This window comes from Somniosus microcephalus, chromosome 10, assembly GCF_052327205.1.
Source record: "Somniosus microcephalus isolate GS21.2 chromosome 10, FLI_Smic_1.0, whole genome shotgun sequence".
NCBI classification, from domain to species: Eukaryota; Metazoa; Chordata; class Chondrichthyes; order Squaliformes; family Somniosidae; genus Somniosus; species Somniosus microcephalus.
In genome coordinates, this window is record NC_140996.1 from 238,736,807 (window position 1) to 238,756,188 (window position 19,382).

The 19,382-nt window shown below is 57.9% G+C and overlaps 1 protein-coding gene across 1 annotated transcript; it reads right to left on the minus strand.

The window, feature by feature from the left end:
* Nucleotides 1-9,107: 9,107 nt before the first annotated feature.
* On the minus strand, nt 9,108-17,821 carry LOC147112210 (arfaptin-2-like). Its single transcript, XM_085999872.1, has 4 exons — nt 17,581-17,821; nt 12,491-12,648; nt 10,588-10,762; nt 9,108-10,088 (listed from the first exon to the last, which is right to left on the minus strand). The coding sequence occupies exons 1-4, from the start codon at nt 17,788-17,790 to the stop codon at nt 9,933-9,935; spliced, it is 699 nt and encodes a 232-aa protein (XP_085855998.1). The 5' UTR covers nt 17,791-17,821; the 3' UTR covers nt 9,108-9,932.
* Nucleotides 17,822-19,382: the final 1,561 nt, after the last annotated feature.

Below are 19,382 nucleotides of genomic sequence, written 5' to 3' on the forward strand. Positions count from 1 at the left end.
GAACAGTTTAAGATAGAGCAAAGGAGGGCAAAGGGCATGATCAAGAGGGGCAAAATAGCTTACGAAAACAAGCTGGCGGAAAATATAAAAACTAACTCCAAAAGCTTTTATAAATATATCAAAAGGAAAAGACTGGTGAAAACCAAAGTTGGTCCATTGCAGTCAGATACGGGGGAATATATAATGGGAAATAAGGAAATGGCAGATCAACTAAATGCATACTTTGGGTCAGTCTTTACGAAGGAAGACACAAAAAACCTCCCTGGGATATTGGGAAAAATAGGGACATTGGCAAAGGAGGAACTGACGCAAATCAATATCTCTAAGGATATGGTGTTAAGGAAGCTAAAGGGATTGAAGGTGGACAAATCCCCAGGGCCTGATAACATGCATCCTAGGGTACTGAAGGAGGTGGCCCTAGAGATAGCGGATGCACTAAGGATGATTTTTCAGAATTCATTAGACTCGGGAACAGTGCCGATGGATTGGAGGGTAGCTAACGTTACCCCACTATTCAAAAAGGGGGGTAGGGAAAAAGCAGGTAATTACAGACCTGTAAGCCTTACATCAGTTGTGGGCAAAATGCTGGAGTCCATCATTAAGGATGAAATAGCGGAGCACTTAGCAAATGGGGACAGGATAGGACAGAGTCAACATGGATTTACAAAGGGTAAATCGTGCTTGACTAATCTATTGGAATTTTTTGAGGGAGTAACTGGTAGAATAGATGGGGGAGAGCCAGTAGATGTGGTGTACCTGGACTTCCAAAAGGCCTTCGATAAGGTCCCACATAAAAGATTAGCATGGAAAATTGAGGCTCATGGGATAAAGGGGAAAGTTTTGGCGTGGATAGGGAACTGGCTGTCAGATAGAAAACAGAGAGTTGGAATAAACGGCTCATTTTCTGAATGGCAGGCAGTAACAAGTGGGGTACCACAGGGATCTGTCCTGGGCCCCCAGCTGTTCACAATTTACATTAATGACCTGGATCAGGGAGTCGGATGCAGCATTTCCAAATTTGCAGACGACACTAAACTAGGAGGTGGGGTGGGCTCAGAGGAAGAGACCAGGAAGCTCCAGAGCGATTTGGACAGACTGGGCGATTGGGCGGATAAATGGCAGATGCACTATAATGTGGACAAGTGCGAAGTTATCCACCTTGGGTGCAGGAACGGGAGGGCAAATTATTATTTAAATGGCAATAGATTGGGAGAGGGGGAAGTACAGAGAGACCTGGGTGTTCTTGTACACCAGTCACTGAAGGCGAGCATGCAGGTGCAACAGGCGGTCAAGAAGGCAAACGGTATGCTGGCCTTCATAGCAAAAGGGTTAGAATACAGGAACAGGGATACCTTGCTGCAGCTGTACAGGGCACTGGTGAGACCACACCTCGAGTACTGTGTACAGTTTTGGTCGCCTCATCTGAGGAAGGATGTTCTTGCCATGGAGGGGGTGCAGCGGCGATTCACCAGGCTGATACCAGGAATGGCGGGAATGACCTATGAGGAGAGACTATGTAGTTTAGGGATGTACACACTGGAGTTTAGAAGATTGAGAGGGGACCTCATAGAAGTGTATAAAATTCTGACAGGTCTAGACAGACTGGATGCAGAAGGAATGTTTCCCTTGGCGGGTGAGAACAGAACTAGAGGACATAATTTAAGGATAAGGGCTAAACCATTTAGGACAGAGATGAGGGGGAATTTCTTCACTCAGAGAGTGGTGAACCTGTGGAACTCATTGCCACAGAGGGCAGTGTACGCCAGCTCATTAAATATATTTAAGAGGGAATTAGATATATTTCTACGGGCAAAAGGGGTTAAGGGTTACGGAGAGAAGGCGGGGACGGGATACTGAATTAAAGGATCAGCCATGATCTCATCGAATGGCGGAGCAGGCACGAAGGGCCGAATGGCCTACTCCTGCTCCTATCTTCTATGTATCTATGTAACTCGATATTGAGTCCGGAAGGCTGCAAAGTGCCTAATCGGAAGATGAGGTGCTGTTCCTCGAGTTTACAGTGAGCTTCCGTGGAACAATGCAAGAGGCCGAGGACGGTGAGGTCCGAGTGGGAATGGAGCGGTGAATTAAAGTGACAGGCGACCGGAAGCTCGGGGTCACCTTTACGGACTGAACGGAGGTGTTCCGCAAAGCGGTCGCCCAATCTGCGTTTGGTCTCCGACATCTCCTACCTCCACCTGGACCATGACCCCACTACCAAACATCAAACCATCGTTTCCAAGACTGTCACTGACCTCATCTCCTCTGGAGATCTTCCTCCCGCGGCCACCAACCTCATAGATCCCCAACCCCGCACAGCCCGCTTCTACCTCCGTCCCAAGATCCACAAACAGGACTGCCCTGGTAGACCCATCGTTTCAGCCTGTTCTTGCCCCACGGAACTTATCTCTTCCTATCTTGACTCTATCTTTTCTCCCCTTGTCCAGTCTCTTCCCACCTACATCCGCGACTCTTAGGACGCCCTCCACCACTTTAACAGTTTCCAGTTTCCTGGCCCCAACCGCTTCCTTTTCACCATGGACGTACAATCCCTCTACACCTCCATCCCCCACCAGGATGGCCTGAGGGCGCGCCGCTTCTTCCTTGAACAGAGGCCCGACCAGTCCCCATCCACCACCCTCCTCCGCCTGGCTGAACTTGTTCTCACATTGAACAACTTCTCCTTTAACTCCACTCATTTCCTCCAAATCAAAGGTGTTGCTATGGGTACCCGCATGGGTCCTAGCTATGCCTGCCTTTTCATGGGATATGTGGAACACTCTTTGTTCCAGTCCTACTCAGGTCCCCTCCCTCACCTCTTTTTCCAATACATTGATGACTGTATCGGTGCCGTTTCCTGCTCTCGCCCCGAACTAGACAATTTCATTCACTTTGCCTCCAATTGCCACCCTTCCCTCACCACCACATGGTCCATCTCTGACTCTTCCCTTCCCTTCCTCGACTTCTCCGTCTCCATCTTTGGGGATAGGTTATCGACCAATATTCACTACAAGCCCACTGACTCCCACAGCTACCTGGACTACATTTCCTCCCACCCCGCCTCCTGTAAGGACTCTATTCCATTCTCCCAGTTTCTCTGTCTCCGCCGTATCTGCTCCGATGATGCCACCTTCCACACCAGTGCTTCCGACATGTCTTCCTTTTTCCTCAACCGAGGATTCCCCTCTACCGTGGTTGACACGGCCCTGGACCGTGTCCATTCTATCTCCCGCACTTCTGCCCTCATCCCTGCCCCTCCCTCCCCGAACCACGATAGGGTTCCCCTTGTCCTCACCTTTCACCCCACCAGCCTCCACATTCAACGCATCATCCTCCACCATTTCCGCTACCTCCAAAGTGATCCCACCACCAAACGCATCTTCCCCGCCCCTCCCCTTTCAGCATTCCGTAGGGACCACTCCCTCCGAGACACCCTAGTCCACTCCTCTATCACCCCCAACAGCCCTTCCCCTTCGCCTGGCACCTTCCCGTGCAAGCGCAGGAGATGTAACACCTGCCCCTATATCTCCCCCCTTCCCACTGTCCAGGGCCCCAAACACCCCTTCCAGGTGAAACAGCGATTTACTTGTACTTCCTGCAATCTAGTATACTGTATTCGCTGCTCACGATGCGGTCTCCTCTACTTTGGGGAGACCAAACGCAGATTGGGTGACCGCTTTGCGGAACACCTCCGCTCAGTCCATAAGGGTGACCCTGAGCTTCCGGTCGCCTGTCACTTTAATTCACCGCTCCATTGCCACTCGGACCTCACCGTCCTTGGCCTCTTGCATTGTTCCACAGAAGCTTAACGTAAACTCGAGGAACAGCACCTCATCTTCCGATTAGGCACTTTGCAGCCTTCCGGACTCAATGTCAAGTTCAGCAATTTCAGATCATACCCTCGGCCCCTATTACATTTTTACTTACAATTTTTTTCCCACCCCTTTGTTTTGGGTTTTCCCTTCCCCCCCCTTTCCTTTTTTTCTCTCTCCCACATGGCAGCTGACTCTCATCCTGCCAGTACACTTCACACCTAATCTGAGCCATCTTTTGTCTCCACTGTCCTATTACCATCTCGTCTGGTTTTGAATACCTCTTAATGGCCCAGAAATTCAGCTCTCCCCGGGTGAGTACGCACGGGGTACTCACCCGTAGGCCGAATGGAATTGCCGGTTTCCTGCATGCACTGCGCACACGCAGGAAACCAGCACTTCCGATCCACTGAACGAAGAAGTTCAGAGGTCAAATACGCGCGCAGGGGAGGCTGCGCGTGCGCTTTGAACTGAGGTTTTTTTTTTTTAAAACAGGTTTTCCCGGGAGGGTAAGCCTGGAGGATTTACACATTTAAAAAGCAGGCGTAAGGCCTTCTTTTTGCAAGGTAAGTGGTCAATTAATTAAAATTAAAACATTTTTTCCACAGGTTTTTTAATTATAAATACTTTAAAGCAAGGTAAGTTTATTTTTAGCCCCGTTATAATATAAAATTATTTTTTTCAAAAATTTAAATTATTGTTTAAAAGTTATTTAATGTAATTTATAATTTAAAAAGTGTGATTTTTAAAAAATGTATTTGAAGGTTTACTGTTATTTTGGGGCCGTAGTATTTATAAGTTTTGACAGGTCTACCTGTCAATCTTATGAATGGGCTTTTCCCTCCTCCGATTGACTGCCCATGGCCCACGTGATCCCAGGGGACGCATCGCACTAACTACGCCCCTGGGACACTCAAGCACAGCGCGCCGGCAGCTGGGCCAGGCCCCGGAGCAGACTTCCACGGGGCCCTACAGCTCAACTGCCAGCGCACAAGGTAAGTGCAGGTCGGGGGCTTACACCCGCGGGAAGCCCCCGACCCGAATTTCTGGGCCAATGTCTCTTTACTTCTTTTGTTCTATCGCAGCCCTGCCTTCGATCTATTTCATTTCCTTGCCAGTTTTGAAAAAGGGTTCACCCGAAACGCCAACTCTAATTTCTCTCCACGGATGTTGCCTGGCCTGCTGAGTTTTTCCAGCATTTGCTGTTATTTCGGATTTCCAGCATCTGCAGTATTTTGCTATCGTACTATCCTCCTACTGTTCACTATACGTCCAAGTTTTGTGTCATCTGCAAATTTTGAAATTGTGCCCTGTACACCCAAGTCCGCTTCATTAATATATCAAGAAAAGCAGTGGTCCTAGTACCGACCCCTGGGGAACACCACTGAATACCTTCCCCCCAGTCCGAAAAACAACCGTTCACCACTATTTCCTGTCACTTAGCCAATTCCGTATCTGTGCTGCCACTCTCCCTTTTATTCCATGGGCTTCAACTTTGCTGGCAAGCCTATTATGTGGCACTTTGTCGAATGCCTTTTGGAAATCCATGTACATTACGTCAACCGCATTGCCCTCATCAAAAAACTCGATCAAGTTGGTTAAACACGATTTGCCTTTAACAAATCCGTGCTGGCTTTCCTTAATTAATACACACTTGTCCAAGTGACTGTTAACTTTGTCCCTGATTATTATTCCTAAAAGCTTCCCCACTACCAAGGTTAAATTGAATGGTCTGTAGTTGCTGGGTTTATTTTTACACCCTTTTTTGAACAAGGGTGTAACATTTGCAATTCTCCAGTTCTCTGGCACCACCCCTGTATCCAAGGAGGATTGGAATATTATGGCCAGTACCTCCGCGATTTCTTCCTTCACTTCCCTCAGCATCCTAGGATGCATCCCATCTGGTCCTGGTGACTTATCTACGTTAAGTACAGCCAGCCTTTCTAGTACCTCTTTTTTATCAATTCTTATCCCATCCACTACCTTCTCCTTCACTATGTCTATGGCAGCATCCTCTTCCTTGGTGAAGACAGATGCAAAGTACTCGTTTAGTACCTCAGCCATACCCTCTGCCTCCATGCGTAAGTCTCCTTTTTGATCCCTAATCGGCCCCACCCCTCCTCTTACTACCCTTTTACTATTTATAAGCCTATAGAAGACTTCTGGATTACCTTTTATGTTGGCTGCCATTCTATTCTCATACCCTCTCTTTGCCTCTCTTATTTTCTTTTTCACTTCTCCTCTGAACTTCGATATTTAGCTTGATTTTCAGATGTATTCTCGACCTGACATCTGTCATTCGTGCTCTTTTTCTGCTTCATCTTACTCTATCTCTTTCATCATCCAGGGAGCTCTGGCTTTGGTTGCCCAGATTTCCCCCCTAGTGGGAATGTACCTTGACTGTACCCGAACCATCGCCTCTTTAAAGGCAGCCCATTGTTCGATTACAGTTTTGCCTGCCAATCTTTGATTTCAATTTATCCAGGCTAGATCTGTTCTCATCCCACTGAAATTTGCCTTTCTGTCCTTTTCCATAGCTAATCTAAACCTTATGATACTATGATCACTGTTCCCTAAATGTTCCCCTACTGACACACTTGCTCCACCTCATTCCCCAGAACCAGCAATGCCTCCTTCCTCGTTGGGCTGGAAACATTCTGATCAAGAAAGTTCTCCTGAACACACTTCAAAAATTCTTCCCCCTCTCTGCCCCTTACACTATTACTATCCCAGTCTATATTAGGATAGTTGAAGTCCCCCATTATCACTACTCTATAGTTCTTGCACCTCTCTGTAATTCCCCTGCAAATTTGCTCCTCTACATTTTTCCCACTAGTTGGTGGCCTATAGAATACACCTAGTAGTGTAATGGCACCTCGATTATTTCTTAACTCTAGCCAAATAGATTCTGTCCTTGACCCCTCCAGGCCATCCTCTCCAGCACTAACATTCTCCTTAACCAATTCTGCCACACCACTTCCTATCTTTCCTGAACACCTTATATCCAGGAATATTTAATACCCAATCTTGCCCTTTTTTGAGCCAGGTCTCCGTTATTGCCACATCATATTCCCATGTGGCTATTTGCACCTGCAGCTCACCAACCTTGTTTACTATGCTTTGTGCGTTCACATACATAAAGTGTAAACCTCTCAAGGCCAATATCTCCTTCCTGAGGGTGTGGTGCCCAGAACTGATCACAGTTACTCCAGGTGGGGTCTGAGCAGGGCTCTGGACAGCAGAGCATCACTTCCTCACTTTAGGTCCCTTTGTAGTTCCCAGCTGCACTATTTACTGTGCTTCCCAACTTAGTGTCATTTGAAAACTTGGATATAAAATTCCCTATTTCTTCATGCAACTCATTGATATATATGGTGAAAAGCAGAGGTCCCAGTGCAGATCCCTGGGGAACATCACTTGTCATGTCCCGCCAATCAGAGAACGTTCCCTTAATCCCTACTCTCTGTATCCTACCTCCCAATCAATCAATCACCGACCCATGTCATAAGGTTACATCCAATTCTATGTGTTTTCATTTTTGCTAAATAATTCCTTGTGCTCCGGTCTCACACCCAAGATCAGCTAACTGTCCTGTCCACAATCGATCCTGGGACCGTGTCACTCAGAGCACCAGGTGTCATACTTCAGTTTATTTGCCCCTCTCCTCCCCCGAGCACCGACTCCCCGACGTGTGCATCACCCCTGCCCCCCGGGGGCAGGAGGGTTCGGGGAGGTGGACAAAGGTGAGATCAAAGAGGCAGGTCGGCAAGGCTTTCTGAAGGTGGGGAGAGTTGATGGCTTCACATCACTCCCCTTCCCTCCCTCCCCACGCACCCCTCCGCTCATGCTATAACTTAACCAAAGTTATAAATTCTAAGTTAAAAATGTGGCTACAATTTCCACACATACATCTTGCTGTTTCAAACATTGTTACCTCAAAAATACCCCCACCCTGACCCTCCACGGATCCTCCCCCCACCCCGACCTCCGCCCTGACCCCCCCACGGATCCTCCCCCCACCCAACCCTGACCTCCGCCCCGACCCCCCACAGATCCTCCCCCCACCCTGACCCCCCCCACCCCGACCATGACCTCCGCCCCGACCCCCCCACGGATCCTCCCCTCACCCCGACCCCCCCACGGATCCTCCCCCCACCCTGACCTCTGCCCTGGCCCCCCTCTGACCCCCCCACCCTGACCCGACCCCCACTCTAACCCCCCCACAGATCCTCCCCCCACCCTGACCTCCGCCCTGACCCTCCCCCCACCCTGACCTCCCCACGGCTCCTCCCCCCACCCTGCATTCCCCTATTCTGAAACGCTCATCGCCTCGCCCGGCAGAAGCAGCCTTCGGTTGCGGTCCGGCGCCGCCGCTCCAGCTCACCTTCAAAATAAGACAAACTAACCTCGGCCTCAGGATGGGCCTGAACAGCCCAGAACAGGAATAAAAACACACGTTAAGTTCAATTCAGCAAACTCGGACACTTTAATACCTCAAAAAGTGAGATGGAAGTGAAATTTTTATAAAATCACCAACTCGATACGTTGAGATTATAAAACAGAAAGTTCTAGAAATCCACAGCGGGCTCCGAGGGGGAGGCGGCACGGGCGGGTACAGGTTAGGGGCGAGGGGACGGGGCACGGTCTCGGGCGAGGGGGCCCGGCCGAGGTTACAGGTTAGGGGCGAGGGGAGGGGGCACGGTCTCGGGAAGGGGGCCCGGCTGAGGGGAGGGGAGGGGGCACGGTCTCGGGTGAGGGGAGGGGGCACGGCCGAGGGTACAGGTTAGGGGCCCGGCCTCGGGGAGGGGAGGGGGCATGGCCGAGGGTACAGGTTAGGGGCCCGGGGAGGGGGCACGGTCTCGGCGAGGGGAGGGGGCCCGGGCGGGTACAGGTTAGGGGCCCAGGGAGGGGGCCCGGTCTCGGCAAGGGGGCCCGGGCGGGTACAGGTTAGGGGCCCGGCCGAGGGTACAGGTTAGGGGCACGGTCTCGGGGAGGGGGCACGGCCGAGAGTACAGGTTAGGGGCGAGGGGAGGGGGCCCGGCCGAGGGTTCAGGTTAGGGGCCCGGGGAGGGGGCACGGTCTCGGGGAGGGGAGGGGGCCTGGTCTCGGGCGGGGGGAGGGGGCTCGGCCGAGGGGAGGGGAGGTTGCTCTCCGATTCCCCCCATGCCCGCTCGCTGTCTATCTCCAGAATTCCCCATTGATCCTGACTTCCAGCACATTTGCCATTTACCTTATTTTGATATTTATATTAATAAATTTAAACACCACAAACAGCACGGTACAGAAAACGCAGAGTTAAAGAAGATATATTTTTTAATACACCACAGAACCCGCACTTTGCAAACAATTCCAACAGCCGGGATTTCCCCTCGAACAGTGTAACCGTTTCTCAGTGACGTCACTCAATAGTGTAACTCCTCTCCTCCACAATCTCGGAGGGTATATTAAATACTCCAGGTTTAGGATCACCCTCAATACCCAGGGGAGGGGGGTGAAGCCAGGGACGGCCTTTGTCCCCGCTGTTCCCTCTGGGCTCCACCCCCACCCCCCCCGCAGCAGCTGGGAGCTCGGGGGCCTCACCCGGTGGGAAAGCCCAGTACTAAAATGTACCGGGGGTCCCATCCGTCCACCCACCCATGCCCAGCCGAGCTCCGCCCCACCCCTGCAACGCGCTGAGCGCCGGTGCAATAAAAAATGAGGTCCCCTTTAAAAGAGCCTGTTCCCCATTAACCGCAGCACACCCAGGCCCAGAGCCCGAAGCTGTGGGGACCCCAGGGAGGGGGCGGCGAACCCCCAGATACCGGTACAGCCTGTGTGGTCCGTAGAAGGAATATGTACAAACTAGGAGTGTGCTTCGAGCTCCCACACACACTGTCCCCTCGCACCTTAGTGTTTGATTTCGTAGTAAGATTATGAAGCCGAGAAATCTGGAAATGATTCGAGTTTAAGTAACGAGGAAATTTCCCTAAAATTCTAACACGTCTGAGAGTTTGTTTCAAAGACATGGACCGCAAGTTATATTTTTTGTTTTGTGTGTTTAATGCAGCTTGCTCATTCTGCCCTTCCTCATTGCTCCGGACTCTGCCCCTCTCTCGGTTCCTGCTCCCCATCCTCTCGCCATCACTGCTCCTCCAGCCAGGAAGGCTTGTCAGAGCCGGGCCCCTTCATCTTCACGTTGAACTGTTTCAGCGTCTGCTCCAGCTGCTGCTGGTTCCCCGCGAAGTAGGCAGAGATGGCGTTGTGGAACAGGAGCAGCTGCTTGTGCATCACTTTCACCTGTAGAGCAAGAGGAAAACACCGGTCAGCCCCGCCCCACCTTCAAAGAAACTCAATCTCCGGGTGTCGCTCGCTGGCAATCTCGCCATTTATTGCCCATCCCGACTTGCCCTGAAAAGGTGGTGCTGGGCCTTCTTGAACCACTGGGAGTGGGTTTGATTCAACGGAGGGGCCACTTCAGAAGGCGGTGAACAGTCAACCACGTTGGTGTGGGACTGGAGTCACGTACAGGCCCAGCCCGGGTCAGGACGGCAGCTTTCCCTCCCTAAAGGGCGTCAGCGAACCCGTTGGGTTTTTACAACAATCCGACAGCTTCATGGTCACTGTTACTGAGACGGGGGGGGGGGGGGGAAAAAGGGGGGCAGGGGTGGACATGATGGGCTGTCCCCCTGCGCCCCCCCCCCGTTACACAACGCCGTCGCCTCCTTCCCCATGTACACGCCCCCATAAACCGCCACCAATCAGGCAAAGCACGACGGCCCCAGCAGCCCATCAGCACCTTGTTCTCCTCCAGGAACTTGAGCTTGATGCTGACATCACTGCGCAACCTCTCGTACTTCTCCTTATGCACCAGAAACAGCTGCTGCGCCAGGTCAATCTTCGGCAGCGTGAGCGAATCCCGAGGCCCCAGGTTCAGCTCCTCCAGGTCCGTACGATACGCATCATATTCCAATCTGTAACAGGACAGCACGGGTTAGATAGAGAGTAAAGCTTCCTCTACATTGTCCCATCAAACACTCCCAGGGCAGGTACAGCACGGGTTAGATAGAGAGTAAAGCTTCCTCTACACTGTCCCATCAAACACTCCCAGGGCAGGTACAGCACGGGGTTAGATACAGAGTAAAGCTCCCTCTACATTGTCCCATCAAACACTCCCAGGGCAGGTACAGCACGGGTTAGATACAGAGTAAAGCTCTCCCTACACTGTCCCATCAAACACTCCCAGGGCAGGTACAGCACGGGTTAGATACAGAGTAAAGCTCCCTCTACACTGTCCCATCAAACACTCCCAGGGCAGGTACAGCACGGGTTAGATACAGAGTAAAGCTCTCCCTACACTGTCCCATCAAACACTCCCAGGGCAGGTATAGCACGGGTTAGATACAGAGCAAAGCTCCCTCTACATTGTCCCATCAAACACTCCCAGGGCAGGCACAGCATGGGTTAGATACAGAGTAAAGCTCTCTCTACACTGTCCCATCAAACACTCCCAGGGCAGGTACAGCACGGGTTAGATACAGAGTAAAGCTCCCTCTACATTGTCCCATCAAACACTCCCAGGGCAGGTACAGCACGGGTTAGATACAGAGTAAAGCTCCCTCTACATTGTCCCATCAAACACTCCCAGGGCAGGTACAGCACGGGTTAGATACAGAGTAAAGCTCCCTCTACACTGTCCCATCAAACACTCCCAGGGCAGGTACAGCATGGGTTAGATACAGAGTAAAGCTTCCTCTACACTGTCCCATCAAACACTCCCAGGGCAGGTACAGCACGGGTTAGATACAGAGTAAAGCTCCCTCTACACTGTCCCATCAAACACACCCAGGACAGGTACAGCACGGGTTAGATACAGAGTAAAGCTCCCTCTACACTGTCCCATCAAACACTCCCAGGGCAGGTACAGCACGGGTTAGATACAGAGTAAAGCTCCCTCTACACTGTGGTCTTAGGTTGATTGATGGTCCTGAACAACACACACAGGACCAGGGACTCGTGGTCAGCCCTGCTTGACAGGAAGCCTCTCCTCACCCCAGCCCGGCCCCTCCGCTGGACACCGGCCGGGACAACGCTTTCACCTTGCGCTCCAGCCCTTGGTCGCCTTGTTGAAACAGGAGGAGGCCATTCAACCCCTCGAGCCTGTTCTTCCATTCAATTAGATCACGGCTGATCCGTATCTTAACTCCATCTACCCGCCTTTGCTCCATATCCCTTAGTAGTTACCCAACAAAAATCAATCGATCGCAGTTTTGAAATTTCCAATTGACCCCCAGCCTCAACAGCTTTTTGTGGGGGAGAGAGTTCCAGATTCCCACCACCCTTTGTGTGAAGAAGTGTTTCCTGACATCACCCCTGAACGGCCTGGCTCTAATTTTAAGGTTCTGCCCCCTTGTTCTGGACTCCCCCCACCAGAGGAAATAGTTTCTCTCTCTCGACCCGATCAACTCCTTTAATCATCTTAAACACCTCGATCAGATCACCCCTTAATCTTCTAAACTCGAGGGAATACAAGCCCAGTCTGGGCAACCTGTCCTCGGAATTTAACCCTTTTAGCCCCGGTCTCATTCTGGTGAATCGGCGCTGCCCCCCTCCGAGGCCGATATATCCTTCCCGAGGGGCGGGGCCCAGAACTGAACACAGTGGCCCCATGGGGTCCGAGCAGGGCTCTGTCTAGGCCTCACCTGGCGTTCTCGAAGAGTTTGACGGTGAGGAGCGTGTCCTCCATGGTCTTGTTGACCAGAGTGTTGATGCTAGAGACGAAGAAGTTGACGGCGCCGAGCAGCGTCTCCCCGTTCTTGCACAACAGCTTCTGAGTCTCGGCATTGTATCCAAACTCCTCCTGTGTGAGTGGAGACAGAGGCACGCAGGGTCAGCGCAGGGTCCAGAGACACGCAGGGTCAGCGCAGGGTCCAGAGACACGCAGGGTCAGCGCAGGGTCCACAGGCACCCCCGGGGTCAGCGCAGGGTCAGCACTGGGTCCACAGACACCCCCGGGGTCAGCACTGGGTCCACAGGCACCTCCGGGGTCAGCGCAGTGTCCACAGGCACCCCCGGGGTCAGCGCAGGGTCCAGAGGCACCCCCGGGGTCAGCGCAGGGTCCAGAGGCACCCCCGGGGTCAGCGCAGGGTCCAGAGGCACCCCCGGGGTCAGCGCAGGGTCCAGAGGCACCCCCGGGGTCAGCGCAGGGTCCAGAGGCACCCCCGGGGTCAGCGCAGGGTCCAGAGGCACCCCCGGGGTCAGCGCAGGGTCCAGAGGCACCCCCGGGGTCAGCGCAGGGTCCAGAGGCACCCCCGGGGTCAGCGCAGGGTCCAGAGGCACCCCCGGGGTCAGCGCAGGGTCCAGAGGCACCCCCGGGGTCAGCGCAGGGTCCAGAGGCACCCCCGGGGTCAGCGCAGGGTCCAGAGGCACCCCCGGGGTCAGCGCAGGGTCCAGAGGCACCCCCGGGGTCAGCGCAGGGTCCAGAGGCACCCCCGGGGTCAGCGCAGGGTCCAGAGGCACCCCCGGGGTCAGCGCAGGGTCCAGAGGCACCCCCGGGGTCAGCGCAGGGTCCAGAGGCACCCCCGGGGTCAGCGCAGGGTCCAGAGGCACCCCCGGGGTCAGCGCAGGGTCCAGAGGCACCCCCGGGGTCAGCGCAGGGTCCAGAGGCACCCCCGGGGTCAGCGCAGGGTCCAGAGGCACCCCCGGGGTCAGCGCAGGGTCCAGAGGCACCCCCGGGGTCAGCGCAGGGTCCAGAGGCACCCCCGGGGTCAGCGCAGGGTCCAGAGGCACCCCCGGGGTCAGCGCAGGGTCCAGAGGCACCCCCGGGGTCAGCGCAGGGTCCAGAGGCACCCCCGGGGTCAGCGCAGGGTCCAGAGGCACCCCCGGGGTCAGCGCAGGGTCCAGAGGCACCCCCGGGGTCAGCGCAGGGTCCAGAGGCACCCCCGGGGTCAGCGCAGGGTCCAGAGGCACCCCCGGGGTCAGCGCAGGGTCCAGAGGCACCCCCGGGGTCAGCGCAGGGTCCAGAGGCACCCCCGGGGTCAGCGCAGGGTCCAGAGGCACCCCCGGGGTCAGCGCAGGGTCCAGAGGCACCCCCGGGGTCAGCGCAGGGTCCAGAGGCACCCCCGGGGTCAGCGCAGGGTCCAGAGGCACCCCCGGGGTCAGCGCAGGGTCCAGAGGCACCCCCGGGGTCAGCGCAGGGTCCAGAGGCACCCCCGGGGTCAGCGCAGGGTCCAGAGGCACCCCCGGGGTCAGCGCAGGGTCCAGAGGCACCCCCGGGGTCAGCGCAGGGTCCAGAGGCACCCCCGGGGTCAGCGCAGGGTCCAGAGGCACCCCCGGGGTCAGCGCAGGGTCCAGAGGCACCCCCGGGGTCAGCGCAGGGTCCAGAGGCACCCCCGGGGTCAGCGCAGGGTCCAGAGGCACCCCCGGGGTCAGCGCAGGGTCCAGAGGCACCCCCGGGGTCAGCGCAGGGTCCAGAGGCACCCCCGGGGTCAGCGCAGGGTCCAGAGGCACCCCCGGGGTCAGCGCAGGGTCCAGAGGCACCCCCGGGGTCAGCGCAGGGTCCAGAGGCACCCCCGGGGTCAGCGCAGGGTCCAGAGGCACCCCCGGGGTCAGCGCAGGGTCCAGAGGCACCCCCGGGGTCAGCGCAGGGTCCAGAGGCACCCCCGGGGTCAGCGCAGGGTCCAGAGGCACCCCCGGGGTCAGCGCAGGGTCCAGAGGCACCCCCGGGGTCAGCGCAGGGTCCAGAGGCACCCCCGGGGTCAGCGCAGGGTCCAGAGGCACCCCCGGGGTCAGCGCAGGGTCCAGAGGCACCCCCGGGGTCAGCGCAGGGTCCACAGACACCCCCGGGGTCAGCGCAGGGTCCACAGACACCCCCGGGGTCAGCGCAGGGTCCACAGACACCCCCGGGGTCAGCGCAGGGTCCACAGACACCCCCGGGGTCAGCGCAGGGTCCACAGACACCCCCGGGGTCAGCGCAGGGTCCACAGACACCCCCGGGGTCAGCGCAGGGTCCACAGACACCCCCGGGGTCAGCGCAGGGTCCACAGACACCCCCGGGGTCAGCGCAGGGTCCACAGACACCCCCGGGGTCAGCGCAGGGTCCACAGACACCCCCGGGGTCAGCGCAGGGTCCACAGGCACCCCCGGGGTCAGCGCAGGGTCCACAGGCACCCCCGGGGTCAGCGCAGGGTCCACAGGCACCCCCGGGGTCAGCGCAGGGTCCACAGGCACCCCCGGGGTCAGCGCAGGGTCCACAGGCACCCCCGGGGTCAGCGCAGGGTCCACAGGCACCCCCGGGGTCAGCGCAGGGTCCACAGGCACCCCCGGGGTCAGCGCAGGGTCCACAGGCACCCCCGGGGTCAGCGCAGGGTCCACAGGCACCCCCGGGGTCAGCGCAGGGTCCACAGGCACCCCCGGGGTCAGCGCAGGGTCCACAGGCACCCCCGGGGTCAGCGCAGGGTCCACAGGCACCCCCGGGGTCAGCGCAGGGTCCACAGGCACCCCCGGGGTCAGCGCAGGGTCCACAGGCACCCCCGGGGTCAGCGCAGGGTCCACAGGCACCCCCGGGGTCAGCGCAGGGTCCACAGGCACCCCCGGGGTCAGCGCAGGGTCCACAGGCACCCCCGGGGTCAGCGCAGGGTCCACAGGCACCCCCGGGGTCAGCGCAGGGTCCACAGGCACCCCCGGGGTCAGCGCAGGGTCCACAGGCACCCCCGGGGTCAGCGCAGGGTCCACAGGCACCCCCGGGGTCAGCGCAGGGTCCACAGGCACCCCCGGGGTCAGCGCAGGGTCCACAGGCACCCCCGGGGTCAGCGCAGGGTCCACAGGCACCCCCGGGGTCAGCGCAGGGTCCACAGGCACCCCCGGGGTCAGCGCAGGGTCCACAGGCACCCCCGGGGTCAGCGCAGGGTCCACAGGCACCCCCGGGGTCAGCGCAGGGTCCACAGGCACCCCCGGGGTCAGCGCAGGGTCCACAGGCACCCCCGGGGTCAGCGCAGGGTCCACAGGCACCCCCGGGGTCAGCGCAGGGTCCACAGGCACCCCCGGGGTCAGCGCAGGGTCCACAGGCACCCCCGGGGTCAGCGCAGGGTCCACAGGCACCCCCGGGGTCAGCGCAGGGTCCACAGGCACCCCCGGGGTCAGCGCAGGGTCCACAGGCACCCCCGGGGTCAGCGCAGGGTCCACAGGCACCCCCGGGGTCAGCGCAGGGTCCACAGGCACCCCCGGGGTCAGCGCAGGGTCCACAGGCACCCCCGGGGTCAGCGCAGGGTCCACAGGCACCCCCGGGGTCAGCGCAGGGTCCACAGGCACCCCCGGGGTCAGCGCAGGGTCCACAGGCACCCCCGGGGTCAGCGCAGGGTCCACAGGCACCCCCGGGGTCAGCGCAGGGTCCACAGGCACCCCCGGGGTCAGCGCAGGGTCCACAGGCACCCCCGGGGTCAGCGCAGGGTCCACAGGCACCCCCGGGGTCAGCGCAGGGTCCACAGGCACCCCCGGGGTCAGCGCAGGGTCCACAGGCACCCCCGGGGTCAGCGCAGGGTCCACAGGCACCCCCGGGGTCAGCGCAGGGTCCACAGGCACCCCCGGGGTCAGCGCAGGGTCCACAGGCACCCCCGGGGTCAGCGCAGGGTCCACAGGCACCCCCGGGGTCAGCGCAGGGTCCACAGGCACCCCCGGGGTCAGCGCAGGGTCCACAGGCACCCCCGGGGTCAGCGCAGGGTCCACAGGCACCCCCGGGGTCAGCGCAGGGTCCACAGGCACCCCCGGGGTCAGCGCAGGGTCCACAGGCACCCCCGGGGTCAGCGCAGGGTCCACAGGCACCCCCGGGGTCAGCGCAGGGTCCACAGGCACCCCCGGGGTCAGCGCAGGGTCCACAGGCACCCCCGGGGTCAGCGCAGGGTCCACAGGCACCCCCGGGGTCAGCGCAGGGTCCACAGGCACCCCCGGGGTCAGCGCAGGGTCCACAGGCACCCCCGGGGTCAGCGCAGGGTCCACAGGCACCCCCGGGGTCAGCGCAGGGTCCACAGGCACCCCCGGGGTCAGCGCAGGGTCCACAGGCACCCCCGGGGTCAGCGCAGGGTCCACAGGCACCCCCGGGGTCAGCGCAGGGTCCACAGGCACCCCCGGGGTCAGCGCAGGGTCCACAGGCACCCCCGGGGTCAGCGCAGGGTCCACAGGCACCCCCGGGGTCAGCGCAGGGTCCACAGGCACCCCCGGGGTCAGCGCAGGGTCCACAGGCACCCCCGGGGTCAGCGCAGGGTCCACAGGCACCGCCGGGGTCAGCGCAGGGTCCACAGGCACCCCCGGGGTCAGCGCAGGGTCCACAGGCACCCCCGGGGTCAGCGCAGGGTCCACAGGCACCCCCGGGGTCAGCGCAGGGTCCACAGGCACCCCCGGGGTCAGCGCAGGGTCCACAGGCACCCCCAGGGTCAGCGCAGGGTCCACAGACACCCCCGGGGTCAGCCCAGGGTCAGCACTGGGTCCACAGACACCCCCAGGGTCAGCACTGTGTCCACAGACACCCCCAGGGTCAGTCCAGGGTCCACAGGCACCTCCAGGGTCAGCGCAGTGTCCACAGACACCTCCAGGGTCAGCGCAGGGTCCACAGACACCTCCAGGGTCAGCGCAGGGTCCACAGGCACCCCCAGGGTCAGCACAGGGTCCACAGACACCCCCAGGGTCAGCACCGGGTCCACAGGCACCCCCAGAGTACAGACACCCCCAGAGTACACAGACATCCTCACCAACACCGGGTGGAAGAGCTGTGACTCGCACCTCGCCTCACGTGCTGTACCTGGAGCTCTGGCGATTTCTGACTGAGGTCGGAGAAGGCTTCTCCCAGGGCCCGCTGTGTCTGCACCATGTTGTAGAAATGGTTGGTAAGGGCGCGAGCGAGGCGCAGCACGTTCTCGTATTTCCTCTTTGTGTCCCGCAGGAGCTCAATCTGTGCTTCGAGCTCCAGGTCGACCGTCCGCGACCCTCGACCGAATCTCTCGGAGATCATCTGCTTTGTGCACTAGAGACAGAACCAGAGAATACATCTGTAACACGAGAATATTTACACCAGCTTGGGTTCGCACATTCACAGTGGCATCTTTACCACGCACACCCTCCATACGCACCCCACCTCCTCGCCCGCCGGTGACACGTGGTGGGAATCTGAGCAGTGTAACACAGGGGTACAGTACTGGTGGGGACAGGTCTGTCTAACACGGGGTACAGTACTGGTGGAGACTGGTCTGTGTAACGGGGTACAGTACTGGTGGAGACTGGTCTGTGTAACGGGGTACAGTACTGGTGGAGACAGGTCTGTGTAACACGGGGTACAGTACTGGTGGAGACAGGTCTGTGTAACACGGGGTACAGTACTGGTGGAGACAGGTCTGTGTAACACGGGGTACAGTACTGGTGGGGACAGGTCTGTGTAACACGGGGCACAGTACTGCTGGGTACAGGTCTGTGTCTAACACGGGTACAGTACTGGTGGGGACAGGTCTGTGTAACGCGGGGTACAGTACTGGTGGGGACAGGTCTGTGTAACACGGGGTACAGTACTGGTGGAGACTGGTCTGTGTAACGGGGTACAGTACTGGTGGGGACAGGTCTGTGTAACACGGGGTACAGTACTGGTGGAGACAGGTCTGTGTAACACGGGGTACAGTACTGGTGGAGACAGGTCTGTGTAACACGGGGTACAGTACTGGTGGAGACAGGTCTGTGTAACACGGGGTACAGTACTGGTGGGGACAGGTCTGTGTAACACGGGGCACAGTACTGCTGGGTACAGGTCTGTGTCTAACACGGGTACAGTACTGGTGGGGACAGGTCTGTGTAACGCGGGGTACAGTACTGGTGGGTACACGTCTAACACGGGTACAGTACTGGTGGGGACAGGTCTGTAACACGGGTACAGTACTGGTGGCGACAGGTCTGTGTAACATAGGGGTACAGTACTGGTGGAGACAGGTCTGTAACAGGGGTACAGTACTGGTGGGGTCAGGTCTGTAACACGGGTACAGTACTGGTGGAGACAGGTCTGTGTAACACGGGGTACAGTACTGGTGGAGACAGGTCTGTGTAACACGGGGTACAGTACTGGTGGAGACTGGTCTGTGTAACACGGGGTACAGTACTGGTGGAGACTGGTCTGTGTAACACGGGGTACAGTACTGGTGGAGACAGGTCTGTGTAACACGAGGTACAGTACTGGTGGGGACAGGTCTGTGTAACACGAGGTACAGTACTGGTGGAGACAGGTCTGTGTAACACGGGGTACAGTACTGGTGGGGACAGGTCTGTGTAACACGGGGTACAGTACTGGTGGAGACAGGTCTGTGTAACACGGGGTACAGTACTGGTGGAGACAGGTCTGTGTAACACGGGGTACAGTACTGGTGGAGACAGGTCTGTGTAACACGGGGTACAGTACTGGTGGAGACAGGTCTGTGTAACACGGGGTACAGTACTGGTGGGGACAGGTCTGTGTCACATGGGGTACAGTACTGGGGGAGACAGGTCTGTGTAACACGGGGCACAGTACTGCTGGGTACAGGTCTGTGTCTAACACAGGGGTACAGTACTGGTGGGGACAGGTCT

Bases quoted from the DNA above. Each gene is read 5' to 3' on its own strand.
- LOC147112210 (XM_085999872.1), bottom strand. From the start codon at position 17,790: ATGATCTCCGAGAGATTCGGTCGAGGGTCGCGGACGGTCGACCTGGAG. The intron at 12,649-17,580 runs GTACAGCACGTG...CCACTCACACAG, and splicing joins AGAAATCGCCAGAGCTCCAG to GAGGAGTTTGGATACAATGC. The intron at 10,763-12,490 runs GTGAGGCCTAGA...GTCCTGTTACAG, and splicing joins AAACTCTTCGAGAACGCCAG to ATTGGAATATGATGCGTATC.